Raw genomic sequence first — 16,287 nt, forward strand, 5'->3', positions numbered from 1 at the left:
AAAAAAAATCACACGCTCGGCAAACGAGGAAACATTCTTCTGTGTGTGTGTGGGGGGGGGTTACATAGTGCGTCTATTAGCCTTGTTATGAAGCTGCTGTTCAAAGTGTCAGAGCGGGTGCAGTGTGTGTGTCTGTGTGTGTTTGGGGGGGGGGGGGCTGCTCAGACATATATGCCTCAGGCAGTAGATTGTGTCTGAGCAACGCCCTGCAAAACTCAGACCCTAATCCTGCAGCTCATTCATGGTTTCCCAGGTCGCACTTGAAGACAATGACCTCACTGGTGAGCACACTGCACCCCCGGCCCATGGTGGCCGCCCTCCTCATCTGAGCTGTCATTGTAGGCCTCCCTGCGGCCGCTAGATGAGCCCTGGCTGTTGTCGTATTCCTGCAGGTCCACTTCCTCTGTGTCTCCGGTGATGATGGGGGCCTCGGACCGTGACGGGAGCATGTCCTCCAGCTCCTGCAGAGAAGAAGAGTCACAGCCTCGTTCAGCCTTCTGACCACGTGATCATGGAAAAATAGAACAGACTGTGGGGGCTATAAACTGTTTTCTTTGAGCGATGTGGGGAAAAAGAGCCCACATTCTAAAACCATTAAAGCAAATGCTAAAACAAGGGAGCTGATAGAGTTGCGCTGCACAGTGCAAACCAAGTGAAAACCTTCCTACTTCATTAGAGACCGGTGAGTGCACTTTTTGCTGTGCGAGTGAGGTGTAGTGTGTTGGGATCCCTGTCGACATCACTCTGCTTTAGTTCAGACTGGGAGAACAGGTACTTACACTGCGTCAGTACAACTGTCTGTATGCCTGTCACATTTTAGGTTGGCCACGGCACATGGAAAGACCTCTGTTCTCTACTGAGGGAGATTTCAGCCGTAGCAGAATGATCTATAACGTGGCCCTGTCCACTCTTCCAGAGTCGCTACATTAGTTTATTTGACAGGGACAATGTACAAAATACAATAATCTTGTGAAAAGATGCTTTATACCAGATTTAGCTCATGCTAATTTCCATCTGCAGTCCCTGAGCAGGGGTACACAGTATCAAAACACTCGGTTGAGAGAGTAAATCAAATGGCTTATGGTTTTTATTAAATTAAATGTGTTACAATTGATGTTGGAGTGAGAGACATATTAGCAGAGCTGGGCGATATCGACCAAAACGCATATCTTGATATTTCTTCTCAAAATGGCGATATGATATAAACTCGATATTTCTAACTCAAATAAAGTCAGACCCGAAAAACAATTCTGAGTTAAATTTTCTGATTCAAAATGACGCACAGGCAAATTTATTAACAGTGAGTTCTGTAGTGTGGCTTGTTTAGGGGAAGGTCTGAGTTATGACCAGTGTTGTGTTAGTTACTGAAAAAAAGTAACGAGTTACCGTTACTAGTTACTTCATTCACAAAGCAACTCAGTTACTATTTACCAATACACCAAAAAGTAATGTGATACTGGAAAAAGTAACTTAAGTTACTTAGAATGTGCTTTCCATGCTGTTCTGAAAAGTAGCAAAAGCAGCGACTAATTTAATATAAAATAAGCTATAAAAAAAATAATATGTATATATACTGTATATATCTCAATATCAGCGATATTGTAATTTTCTATATTGCCAAAATAGAAAACTCTATATCTTGAATCTCAATATATAAACCAGACATCAAGCATAAATTACATCACTGTGCACCCCGCGCTCAGAGCACTCAGGCAGATCAACGCAACAGTATGGCTGTCACAAAAGCCCACGGCACAAAAAAAGCTAACCATGCTAACTGTTGCTAACGTTTGTTCTGAGTAAAGACAAACAAAGCAAGAGACAGATATTCACAAAGCTCACCGGGAAGCCCTAAGACTTGCCTCACAGCATACCATTTGGGAACCACTGATCTAAGGTATTGAGGAACTCCTCTCTGGCCCTTTTCAATGACATTTTGACAGGTTTGACACAGCTCAGTCACTGTGTTTATAGCCCCGCCCCGGTCACATGGTGAGAGCTCAGCTGCAACCTGCTTAAAGATAACTGTGGATGCAACGCTATGACAGCAGCTTCAGGAGATTCATTTCTGTAACTCACAAACCCAGGCCTGGCTTTAGCTCCCTATTGATGCCCCCACTGCTTTAGGGCATCTCTAATATTTATGTATACAACCTTTAACCACACAATATGTCTTAAGTCTGCACGCTTGTTACATCCAACACATGGAGTGATGTAAACACATTTGCAGTGTCATGTCAATGCACTGCTTTGAATGAGTCAGCAGATTCTTCCCAGCTTTACATATTTAAGATTGGAAACTAAAGGTGTCTTACCGCCAGTTTCTCAGGACTGATCCAGTTGTTTTCCGGGAACTGCACATCAAACTTGATATACAGATCTCCCTTCTCAAAAGGATTGCGGTACTGTGGCATTCCCTCTCCTCGCACTACCCGCACCGACCCTGCAGAAAGAAGCACGTTCATTAAAACCAACAGACATTACTGATCTTGGATGAACAGTATGACAGCAGAGATGAAACAGTCATCATACTACACAGGGAGTCTGGGTGGACGTCTACCTGGTTCAATGACTTTTCCAGCAGGATACTTGACAACAATCTGCCTCCCATCCAAGTGTTTGAGCATAAACTGGAAGCCGCACAGCGCCTCCACCAGCCCGATCTTATAGGTCATGGAGAGATCGTTGCCTTCTCGCTTGAACGTCTGATAGAGACAAAGGTCAGTTTCCAATAAAGGTGTGAATGTCTTTTAATCAAGCATTATTACATTGGTCAGTGACTAAATATTCTAACTGGATTTCTTTTAGTTAAAAAAGGTTTAATGCATAAAAAGATACCAAATAGATAGTAACTTAGTATATATGTGGTCACTTTGATCTTACTAAATTACTTCTGTAATTTATTATTATTAAAGTGTCAAAATATCATGTGGTGTGACTGTCTGGCCATGACTGTGGTTTTGAAAAAAATCTTTTAAATTACTCTAATCTATTCAAATGTATTTTCTGCCCTATTTTAGTTTTATTACAGTCCTGTATAATATTTCAAAGTATATCTATTGTTATTTCCATCATAAAATTCATGCAAACTTTGCCCGATGAAGCCCATTTTATGAAACTAGTGCAGTGCCCGTAGGAAGTATGTCTTGCTGTAGAAAAGTGTGAGGTTAAGTAGCTTTTTCACGGATGGTCTACATGGGAGCTTCACTTCCTCTTTAATTCAGAATAAAAGTTAAATCCTCTACACACACACACACACACCAGTCCTTATGTCATTGACCTACTACTCATTGCACAAAACAAAAGCTCTGAAAAGACTCAGGATCAAAGGTCCCAATACATGAAGGGATAAGTGCATTGTGCATTGGATCATGAATAGAATAAGACTGGTAGTTTGTGGTTAGATCTACTATAGATAGTTTTCCGATGACGTCACAAACAACCCGCAATTCCGTAGTGCGCCATCTTGTGTTTCACCTTTCATTGTTTGGGTGTTTCCTCACAGCTCTCACAATGTTTCTGTCATCAACTGCTGCTGATACCCTTGGCCAACCAGTTTGATGACAGGTGAAACCCAAAGCCAAAAACAAGAACTACGTAATGTTTAAGCAATCAATCTAAAAGGCAACACCTGAGCAACTAGAAACACCCATCAGTCACATGTTCCAATAATTTTGCTCAGTTGAAAAGTGGGTGGGTTTAAACAAAAAGGTGCTATGTCCTGAGTTGTTTAACACATCTAGATGTGAATACCATGAAATAAAAGCTTGAATTCTGAACTATACAAAAAAACAAAAGAATTGACCTTGCCATTCCAATACTTTTGGAGGGGACTAAAGATGGGTTTCCAATGACGTCACGAACCACCCACAATTGCGTAGTCCGCCATCTTGTGTGTCACCTTTCATTGTTTACATCATGACAATACATTTTTGTCCCCCGAAGCTTTCAAAATGACAACAAAACCGAATAAAAATGCCCAAAAGGAACAAACTACAAAGATAGTTTGAATGCAACTTGCTAAGTGAGGTATTTACAGACGTTGAGTGAAATTTCCGTACGAGATCAGGAAAGGAGAATGGGTGTCCGACGTAGATACGTTCCCGGCCGTTTTGTAACCAGATATTGTAAACTATCTGGTGAACGGTGTAAGTGCCCGCACATTGAATGAAACGACCTTTGACAAGCTAACAGGATCGTTTTTGCTGAAATATTGTTTTTCACCTGGTCAATATTAGTGATCGACCTGTTTTAATCGGCCGATTTTTGTGTGTTTTACGTGTATCGGCATCGGCCGATGCGCGCTGCTGTGTTTGCCGATTCACTTTATTAACAGAGCGGCTGCTCATGTTGCTGGAGACAGAGGCTGCACAGAGCACAGTGCAGAGCCCCTCCCCCCACTAGCAGAGCTTGAAACAAGCTCTGAAATCCCAGGCAGGTTTTAAACTTTCAAAGCATCTTTTAACTGTTTAGCTTATCTGCTCCGTGGGTCTGTTGTGTCGCAGTTATAGTTAACCAGCAGCTGGCCGGAGGTTTGGCGTGTATGTGTGTGTGTTTCTTTCCCTCTCTCTCTCTGCTTCTCTCAGCACTGTCCTGAGAAGTTTTTTTTAACTTTGAGAAGCAGTTTACTAATTGTTTGAATATTTCTTCTTGTTAATGTTGATATTTAGAACAGCAACTTGAACAGTTTGTTGCTTAATGCGCATCTGACATCACGTTATTTTCCTCTGCTATTTTATGTTCTGGGGTTGTGTTGGAATGGACTATTATTCATGATTTCTTTTTGTGATTAATACTATAATTATATTATTTATAGTCAATAATCCTGTTAATAAAATATATCTTCAGTCAGGCCAACTTTTGTCAAAGCTATTTTCAGGACAAGGACAAACAGTTATCTTTCATGAGATGTCTCACTCTATTTTTGACTTGCTCTTGCTCTACATCACCTGTTTTTATTATTTGTTAAATATTTTTTACTTGGCGTCATTCTACCTCACCTTTGTTAATTTCAATAAATGTTCCCTTTTTTAAAAAATGAGACTTGTACCATTTATCATCACCACAGTGTAATTTTTATGATCTAAATTGAGGGAGCAAAAGTAGTATCGGCTCAAGAAAATCGGCAGTCTGTATCGGTCATCGGCTCAGGCTGATGGAAAAAAAAAAAATCTGTAACGGCATCGGCCCTAAAAAACCCACATCGGTCGATCCATAGTCAATATGAGGCTTCAAAGGTAAGATGACGTATTACTGTACTTTTTGATTGAACTGACAAAAGCATTAATAACTTAGGCTGTGGTTGTTGGATCGTTAAATGGTTTATATGGCTTCAATCGCAAGAATCGTAGCTTTCCAATGACGTGCAGCCTGAACAACAACGTAAACATACGAGTTGTGTATTCATATAAAAACATCATAACATCTCTGCCGGCAGACTGACAAGAGATGCATCTACAATATATACACTTGCCTGTGATGAAATGATCGCTACAGATTTTATTGTGTCGCTTTTCTGGGTCAGGTTGGAAAGCTTTCCTGTTGATGATGGCTAGCCATTTGTTTCTCTGTTCCGTGGACAGACGTTCTGTTTGTTCTCCTTGACTAGTTATTATTTTAGGAATGCAATTAGGAGTGTGACGATATCTCGATACAGTGACATATCCCAATATTTTTTCGCACAATCAATTATCGATATGCTCGTGCTAAGTATTGATTTTTTTTATTTTTATTTTAAATTTATTTATTTACTTTTCTGCTTTTTCACAAAATGTGCAGGTAGGTCTTCACAGAAATTTTGTCACTGTTTGTTTAAGGAACCAATATATTGTTTACTGGAATATTGCACTATAATGGTGTCACTGGTAAGAAAGACCCTATTTTTTCTTTACAGAAAGCACTATTGGAGATACTTATTCATTTACATTGGTATGTTGACACTTATTTACATAAATATTGCACTAAAATACTGTCACTGTTCATAGGACACTTTTTCAATGTATTGTCTTTCATAGATATAAAATAATTGTACTTTTTCACTTACTCTTTTTTTTCTTGTTATGTCAGATTATTGTAGATTGATTTCTGACCAATATATCAATAATCGCAGTATCGTCATATCGTGAGATAATCGTTATCGTGAGCTTGGTATTGCGAATCGTGAGGTACCCACCCCGAAATACAATAAACTGTCTAAAATCGGTGACTTGCGTTACCAGTAAAAGTTACAGTGACACACAAGATGGAAACACGCGCAGGGGATCATGGGTAATTCCAGAAACGAAAACCACTCTATTGGCTCATTTTCCCTTTAAGAAGGTCAGAAGACATTCCGAGTCAGCATAAACACATTTCCTCAACCTGCAGGTCAGAGTGACCACAACAAACTGATGACAAAAACAGAAAAGACATGTGATGCTTCTTGACACATCTTCAGCTTTGAGTGAGGCCCATTGGACACATGGTGGATGTTAGACCTGCTGCAACGGAAAACCCCTCCCATCATCCTGTCATAATGTCATTTTGTTATATTTGTTGATGAAAGTCCAGGAACAATAACTTATTTGGGTGTAAACACTAAACTGCACCATGTCATGGGACACAAAGACTTATTTTGATGCACCACAACATTAGTGGTATTCGTTACAGTGCCGCAACCTCACAATGGAGGATTTAAGATGTACTTCTGAATCATGCAATTAAAGCTACAAGCTATATTACAAACAATTAATTAATACTGTATGAAGTATGTCTTGCTATAGAAAAGTGGGAGGTTAAGTAGCTTATTCATGAATGGTTTACATGGGAGCTTTAATTCAGAATAAAAGTTATATTCTCTTTAAACTAACCTTGTAAACACTAATGCAGATTTTATTCTAACACATATACACACTTTTTTATGGTTAGATGTAACAATGTAGTGAGTGACAATTCAGTAAGATGCAATGCGTCACCATAACCCGTTACACTTTTACTGGTGCTGTGTTCACTTCAGCCATGATCACAGAGCAGACAATCACACCTAAGATAAAAACCAAATCAGCCTTTAACTCTTCGGCATCCTGAACGCCATGTTACGCCACAATGCTGGTTGCCGTAGCAACCAAAATTCAGCCCTTTACTTTTGTAAACCCGAGAATAAAGGTCTCCTTTAATTATCGCTCCCAAAGTAAATGCGCACCATTTTAATGTTGTAAGGATGGAGCCACAGATTTCTGAAAGCCTTGCACTACAGGTAGACTCATTATAAAATATAAGCATTCATATGATGTCATGCACACATTGTGTGTCTTACAACACTGTCAGAACAATCTGGCTGAAGGCACTGCTGAGAGCTCTGAAGTACAACCAGATGGACGAGCAGCTCAGGGGATGAAGCGCCAACACTGAAACTCTGCTCATATGCCAACATTTTCAATTCAACCTACAAATGATAACTGATTTGAAGGAAACTGCATTGCTTTCACAACACTAACACCATTTGTGACTCATGCAAAACCACACGTAACGATGACTTCCGTGTTTCTCACTTAACCATTATTCTTAAAACCTCTACGCCCCATTAACATTATTGTGTTCAATTGTTTTCAAAAAGGCAGTTCTTTGGTTTTTTTTACTGCAAGGACACAATGTCAAGTGTTGTGTAGAAGTGACTAGACTGTAAATAAATCTCTGACCAATAGCCTAAAGGTAATTTCTATAACAAACAACTCTGTTAGATGCAGTCAATCCACCCACTTCTGAAAATGAGTGTTTTTGGCCTTTGAAGTTTTTTTATAGATATGTGTAAACAGCCTCATTAGATAAATAAAACATGGGAGTTCTTGTTTTGTTGTTTCACTGCACAAAAAAATTAGTACAGCACAATGACAGTCCATAGAAAAGCTAGTTTTTAGGTCGTCAACATGAATTTACAAGCCCAAAATAATCTAGTCTCACCTAAAACAGAGTTGCATCTTAAAGGAAGGGTTTTGCAGTGAATCCTAGAGCCGTTAAACTTCTCTAGAATTCTTTTTTTTGGCCTACTATACACTTCCCTGATGTGCTCTAGACTTCGGTTGTCTGTTCACATCGGCCCAAACAAATCTCAGAGTGAGTAGAGGTATCTGCTAATCTGCTATGCCTGATAAGCATGGGGTGGTCACTGGTTGCACACACCAAAGAGGAACAACACAAAAATAACAGAAAAGAGATAACGAGCTGAGGTGCTAAAGTTAATGTAGAGAAACACGTGTTTCTAACTGCCTTTGCTGTGTAGAAAGTCACCATCACATTAAACAAGCATACGATTCCAAATAATTATTATTAATTAATGAAAAGATGATGCAGGCTTGACTATTATTTTTAGGGCTGTCATTTTAACGTGTTAATTGTGATTAATTAACTACAGGAATAAATAATGCCATTAATTGCTTCTTTTTGCACTCCAAACAGTTTGGAACCTCTCATTTCAAGAGTTCCCGGTATACCCATAATGCTGATGCACAGACTACAATACAAGACGGGAGACTGCCAAGCTTTTCAGCTTCGTTGGTGTTAATTTTGGTTTATAAAAACACAGAATGGAAAACAAAAGCCCAGTTCTGTGCAAAAAAGAGTTTGCCAGAAGCTTTTGTAGCCTCATCTAATACTTTAATGCTAAAGCACAGACAGCAAGCGCGGACACTCGGACAGTGCTAATTGCAACATGCTCCAAGCAGGCCGTGTCTCCAATCCACACTAGACAAGATGACAGGGTTCAGAGCCAAAATTATTAAATCCATGAGTGGCCACAGTTATTTCGGAATTAGGTATTCTGAATTAAATCATTTGGAATTAAAGTGTTCTGCTTTGAAATAGTAATTCCCGAACTGAGGTTTACATGGAAAACCGGTTTATTCGACTTTAGTTTATTTCGCTTTACAATGTTAAACTTGGTGATATTACAGCCTGTGCAGCAGCATGGGGACACATTTCCTCCGTCTCTGGGGCTTTAGTATCACCCGTCCGGTGAAGCCAGCTCCGTTTGCTGATCTCCATGTGTGTAATAAGTCCATATATCTGTGTTAATGTCCGCAAGTTTATGCCTCCGTCCATCCACTCTTTTAAAGTTCTTATTATTGTTATGTCGGCTCTTGTCCGGGCGGCCATGTTGGATTATGTCTTCGCCAAAATGACCGGAATGAACTTAAAGCGGCTTTAAGTCTTGTTAACTGTTTACAAGAAAGATGAATTATTTAAGTCGGAATTAAAAACAGAATAAACCAGCCACCTAATTCGGAATTAAATTAGCATTAGGAATTATGTGTTTACAAGGTCAGATTAAAGAGGAATTAAAGCTAACCCCCTGCTGGGACAGAGCCTACCTCATGTTCTTTTCCCTGCAGGACCAGGACTATGTCTCCAGGCTCTACCCCTGGAGCTTGGTCGGCCTCCCCTCCAAAGGCGATCTTCTGACCGTGCCTCATGCCTTTATCCACATGCACCTCCAGGATCTTTACCTCCTTCACCACTTTCTTGCCCTCACATTTTTTACAGCGGTCTTTCTCGCTAATGACTTCACCTGAAAAGAGATAAAAACAAAATAACCTTAATGGAGTAACCAATACCAGCCAGAGATCAAGCCTTACCAGTGACTACCAAGTCTTCCTCACCTTCTCCATTGCAGTCTGTGCAGACAGACGTCATCTGCTGCATCATCCCTGGGGCCAGCTGTCTCATCATGATGCGCATGCCACGCCCCCGACATGCTGTACATTTCTGAACTGAGCCCATCTTGCCTCCTTGCCTGTATTCAGAAATCCACAGATGGGTTTTAGTATAAGCAACAAAATTACTGTAACACCAAAAACACAGACTGCAACATACTCACCCATTACAAGTGCTACACAGAACGTTCTTGCTAAGCTGTAGTTTAGTGGTTTTGCCATTGTACAGGTCCTCCAGAGACACCCTAAAGAGGATTTGGATAAGATTTGAGAACATCACTCCGTTTGTGCACTTCACTGCCATTCAGTTGGCTAATGTTGGGTACATAAGTTTGTTCCTTACTTAAGTGGATGGACCATGTCCTCCCCTCTCCTGCGGCCTCCGTTTCTGGTGCGACTCCCCTGTCCACCCATGAAGTTAAACAGGCCACCACCAAAGATGTGGGAGAAGATGTCATCCATGCCCGGACCCCCCCCACCTCCTTCCCGCAAGCCTTGTTCTCCATAACGATCATACAGCTCCTTCTTCTCAGGGTTAGTCAGCACCTCGTAAGCAAAGCTGATCTCTTTGAACTAGTTTGACACGTGACAGAAAAAAAAAACAGTCTTTCAGAACAATGGGATTGCACAGCAATCATACAAGGTTGAACAGGAAATAAATTTGAAAGAGAGACAACCCAATACGAAGCAGGGATTTAAAACGGTACCACATCATGTGGGTCATAACACCTTAGTTTGTTGTCTAGGCTGGCTACAAAACTGAAGAAAGAGGCATGCTCCACAAACCAACCCCATCTTACTGTTGAAGCAGCAAACTCGTCCTATCCCTTCACCAGAGAAACACCCCTAAACTAAATGCACCCACCTCTCCTGTTTCAGGGTCATTTAATTCTTCTTCTTATACATAGAAAGCAGAAAAGATGACAGAAAGCTCCAATAAATCCAATTAAACAATGCATCGACTCATTTTCCTAATTAGTTTAATCGATGAGAATCATTTCAGGCCCAAATCAAACCCATTGAAGATGTGAAAACTTTAATTAATCCATTCCCATTAAAATCTCCCCAATGCTGAGGATAGTAGCAGTGCTCTTACCTTGTCACCAGCATTGGGATTTTTGTCAGGGTGATACTCTTTAGCCAACTTCCGGTATGCCTGAAGAACAAAGCAGAGGCACCTCATTAGCGCTTCAACAACATCCTGGAAATCCTGTTTACTATAGAATCAACAGGATTCAACGGCATAAATAGACGGTTGGCTGCAATTTACACAATCAGGTTAAGTCTTCTGTCTACAGCAGATGGCTTTTATCATAATATCTGCATTTCGACATGAATACATCAGTTTACGCTGTCTAATTCTGCCTTTATTGAAGGATAATGGAAACACAATTTAATTAGATGGTAAATAAAGCATGTATATTTGTTTCCTGGTTACGTTTGCGTTCATTATTGAATGCACTGCAGTCCTTTTGAAAACAGTGGTTTTCAAGCATGCATTCCACCAGTTTCTTAATTTTTTGTGTGTGATGTCATCATTGGGGGAAATTGTTGATTGCATCTGTAAAAAACTAAAACAACATGGCCACCAACATGCACACTTCAACAAGTGCAAAGACAAACTGACATTAAGTGGTTTAATGAGCCATTCAGAGTGTAAATGTGCTGGTCTTGCGTTTTATTTAGTCTTGCATGACAAAACCAAAAACCCAGCTGCTAGCTTAAGCTAGCAGGGCAAACAGCGGACTCAAGAAAAACAAACCGGCTTAGTACCTCCAAAAGTGTTCCCTGCTGCAGAGGAGGTCAGCGACTTAAAAAAAGTCCCTCAACTTCCTCCCAGAGAAGGTTCTGCTATGAGAAGCAGCACAAGAACAGGCTGAGGCTGTTGAGGAGGTGACAGAGCAGTGGGTGCAGAATGCCGAGGAGGAGGATAGCCTACATGGCTATAGAAAAATGGTGGGGCCTCAGAGCCCAGTGAGATGGATGGTGGTGGCTGTGTACATGCAGTCCAATGGAATAGACTGAAACAAAAAACAACACTGAGGTGTTGTTGTGCCACGATTCTCTAAACAGGACGAATATCAGCAACAAACCAGTTGTTGTTATTTGGTAAAAATAAGACCACAATACTAAAACTCAAGGCTACAATGTTTAATGAATGAGCTTCATAAGCGATGCTGTTTCATCAGCTGCTCCTCGTAGCTACGATGTGGGAATTGAGATCTGGCTTCAATAACTGCGCTGGGTCTGCACCACAAAATGGGCAGATGGGAGTTTATTATCCAGGCCCTGTAGGATCTAAAGAACTTTAGATCATCCCTTGAATCATCTCATGATGTGTCTTCTAGAATACCTATGTATGGAGGAGTCCATTATGAGGCCTTGACATTCAAGGTGGATCTATTCAACACATGCAGGCAGGACTGTAGCCCTCCATGGTAGTTTGAGCGCCTCTGTTTGTATAGCAACACACAACCAACATGTAGCAGTAGCCATGAAACGGCTATAAAACAACACAAATAGCTCAAATATTAATGACATCAATCAATGCTATTAGACGTATCTAAAATTGGTCCTTTTGAGTAAAGCACAGTTTGTATTTGGTAGGATCAATAGGCAAAACGGAAAAAATAGTTTGAAAGCAAATCCTTAGGCTGTAAGTTGCTGTGGAAGCTACCCTATCGATGTTATCGACGGATCTAGAAAATATTCGACAAACCCAATTGAGCTCTTATTTCGCTTTAAAAAGATGTCAGACTGTTTTTCCCCGACAAAACCCCTCTTTTTAGCCTCCAGGCGGCTTTAGGTGAGCAAGTTGTGCAACACACAGGAACACACGTTTCTGTGAGATCATCATGCTAACTTCAAGCTAACGCCAACACTGCTGGCTCATCCAGATACTAAATCATCAATTGACAAACAGATTCACCCATAACGACTGAACGGCAGATAAAAAGACAAAAACTGTGACCATTAAACATCACAGGATACCGGTCACATGAACACCCAAGCCGACTAGCATCTGCTGCTAACGTTAGCATTTCAGCTGCGCATACAACACATTTCCTGATTTATAACGATTTAAGTAATTTAGACGTTAGACAACTCCGATCCTTTTTCAGCCATTCCACTGTATTTACCTTCTTGAGTCGTTTTCGGTGGAAGACGGAGACACTCCGAGGATGTCGTAGAGCTTGGTGTCGACTACATTTGCCATGGTGTTCAGATGGTGGTGGTGCTGCAACAAGGACTGACGTGACGGACAAAGAGACGGAGCCGGCGTTTGCTGCTGCTTCTCGTCTCCAGGCTCCACTTCCGGAAAGGTGGACGTTCCACCCGCTGCTGCCACCCAGTGGTAGATGGTGGGCATAGCAGGTCCAAGGTCAGCTTGAACGTAGAATCACTACATGTACAAGATATTATATATACAGATTCGAAACTTACTATTCTCTCCGTTCCACACATTTACAAATACAATAACACGACAATGTAGGAGAGAGTGAGAGGGTGAGAGTTGCAAATATGAATATGAAAATAAATAAATATATAAATGCAACTATGATATATAACAGTAGGTGCAGAGCTGCCTGATGCTGATGAGACAGGTGCTGTCAATGTCCTGGAGGAAAGTGTTAGAATGGATTATTATTCATTGTTATGTTTGTGTTGTAAATACTATAATTATGTCGTTATACTCACTAAATATAATCAGAAAATAGATGCAGGTCAACGTGGTTAGCTGCCATGTTCAGGACAAGTACAAACAGTTTCAGAACATCTGGATTGCAACTTAATCTAAATCTAAAAACAACACAACCATGTGCGTAAGCGAAGAGACAAAAAAGATAGGAGCAAGGGACAGTAAGATTAGCACTAAAAAAGATAGTTTGACCCAAAGTGCACAAAGTCTAAATCATTAACAATAAGGAATAATTAAATTTCAAAAATTAAACTTAGACACGTTAATCAAGCCATGGTCATATACCTAAATAAATCAAATGGACCCCAAAAGACCCCTCAATGATAAATAATAATAATAAATAAATCAATACTTTTGTACATAATTTATATTGCTTTAAATCAATAGTAAAATGTCATTTTTAACTAACTATAATAACTGAACATTGGATTTGTAAATGTAAAAACATCTTCTAATCAAACAAATATATGTGTTTAATTAGAAGATGTTATACATTTACCAATCCAACAGTTATACTGTTAGATATTAACTTTAACTTTTGAAAAAACTATGCTTTGACTTGTAAAAGTCTTCCTGCATGTATATCTTTATCTTTGATGAGCTCATGTTTGACCCTGACAATCACAAATGTCCTAGTATCACAACAAAAGAAGACACATGTCTCAGCCATGTTCCAGCTAAAGGAGGACAAACACCAGATGACAAAATGGAATAAAAACGCTGCGAAATCTACGTTCGAGGCCCAGGGAGTGAGCAGACCCTGACGCCCACAGCAGAACCTCAGACTATGTCTCTCTGTATGAATCTCATACTGAACTCGAGAGTTAGCTCGAAAACTCTAACAGAAGGGAGACAGGAACCAACTACTTCTCAGCTGCTCTCACTATGAACTGGAGGGACCTGCACCATCCCACACAGTGATGCAGCTGGAAAGGAAGCTCTAGTCTCCATGGTTCCTCTGTAGAAGGTGCACATGATGGGGGCAGGGGGAAGTAAAGGCGCTGTTGAGCCTTGTTGGCTAGTGAGGTGCTGTTGGTGGTTTATAGGACATAGACATGAAAACATAGACTCCTCATTGAGCGAGTTGGTCCATTGCTGCGACATGTCAACGTGGCCGCCATATTGGTAAAGGCAACGCTGCCCTGTAACTAATGCAAGTAATGGACCGAAGTTCATAAAGTGCCTTTCTACAAAGATATTAGAGTTATAACTTTTTATTAACCCATTCACACACACATTAATATATTTGGGAAACAAATAGGCATCAAAACATGTATGTAACTTTGAATTTGGTGGTTATATTTAATGTTTACTCCATATACTTTATGTTTAGGACATAGGTAAGTACTAAACCACCTTTGTTTCCAAATGTTTTTAAGAGTTTTTACAGCTAATATTAACATTTTATATTCTGGAAATAATCTGGTTATAAGAATATATAACTTGAGGGCCACAGCCTCACCAGCGTTGAACTTAAGGAAGGATCTGACAGAGGCAATAAATGCTCTTTAACCGTTAAGGCATATTATTATTACAAACACACATCATCTCCAGGTAAAAGAGGAGGAAATAAGAAGTCAAAGAAAAGGAACACTGCGCCTCACAGTGGCGAACACAATGTACTGCATCTTAAACAAACAGCAGTAATAATATCACAAAGTAAAACAAACTGAGTGAGTAGTGAGTACGAACAATATATGAGTCTCTTAACATCCTGGAGTGTAAATGTGACAGGTGGATTTTCTGAATAAAGAGGACAAACGTTTACATTTCACTGATTTTGATTCATCATTTTACTATTCATTGATTACTGAAAATATTTACATACAGATGTCTGTACAGGGCCATTTATGAACACACACACACACACACACACACCACTCCACACATTTACAAATACAATAACACGACAATGTAGAATATATAAATTATACAGACAGTACAACAACACAAGTATTTACAATATTTACGTTGAAAGTGCAACTATGAGTATGACACACACAATATGAGTCTCTTAACACCCTGGAGCATAAATGTGACAGGTGGATTTTCTGAATAAAGAGGACAAACATTTACATTTAACTGATTTTTTTTTGATTCATCATTTTACTATTCATTGATTACTGAAAATATTTACATACAGATGTCTGTACAGGGCCATTTATGAACACAGTCACACGCACACACGCACAGGTATTGGTACCAGGGGCATTTATGACCATATGCACCTTTTTGTGTGACGTCAGCACATGACTTAGCAACGGGCACCGCCATTTTAAGAGTGGTAATTATTTGCCTGACAACCGCTGATTTTGCAGTCTGGCTGATTTTTATCGTATAAAGCCCAAATCCTGCGTTGTATTTGGCTGTCATAACAACGCCTGGCTGAAGGAAAAGATAGACTTTTACAGAATACCATCAGAAAAAGGTCAGAAACAGAAATTATGGATCTAAGCACTGAGGCGAACAAATGTAGATGGAACTACATGGAGCCCAAAATCAAAGTGGTCGTATGTTTGCAGTAGACATTTTGTTAATGGTAGGTTGTGTATTTTGGGGATCTAATTTCTTCCTGACTGATTTTATGTCATTGATTATGAATTAGCCTACATTTAAATTGTAATTTATTCATTAATGACTGAAATGTTTATGGCTGGTATATCTAACTTGAAGTGTGAAATTAACAGTAAATATGCAATGCGTTGACTTGTATATGAACTGTAAGTATATTAAATAAAGAAATGTGCTTCATATACCCATTTATTATTATTATTATTATCATATTATTAGCGGTGCTGGCCTACCATAGCCACATTGCGTAAGGAGCCAATTATCATGATGACACAGGCCTATATAGACACAAAAACACATACATGAGCCTATCTTAAAGAAAATATATGC

At 39.8% G+C, this 16,287-nt stretch overlaps 1 protein-coding gene across 1 annotated transcript; it reads right to left on the reverse strand.

Annotated features, from left to right (window-relative positions):
* Window positions 1-275: 275 nt before the first annotated feature.
* Window positions 276-13,057, reverse strand: dnaja2a (DnaJ heat shock protein family (Hsp40) member A2a; the record flags this gene model as incomplete). Its single annotated transcript, XM_028440993.1, has 9 exons — window positions 276-461; window positions 2,316-2,443; window positions 2,561-2,705; window positions 9,345-9,541; window positions 9,633-9,766; window positions 9,851-9,931; window positions 10,030-10,259; window positions 10,783-10,842; window positions 12,827-13,057. Coding segments are annotated over 9 exons (1,392 nt in total), but the record flags the coding sequence as incomplete, so codon positions are not given.
* Window positions 13,058-16,287: the final 3,230 nt, after the last annotated feature.

Source organism: Gouania willdenowi, chromosome 3 (assembly GCF_900634775.1).
Source record: "Gouania willdenowi chromosome 3, fGouWil2.1, whole genome shotgun sequence".
Taxonomy (NCBI): Eukaryota; Metazoa; Chordata; class Actinopteri; order Blenniiformes; family Gobiesocidae; genus Gouania; species Gouania willdenowi.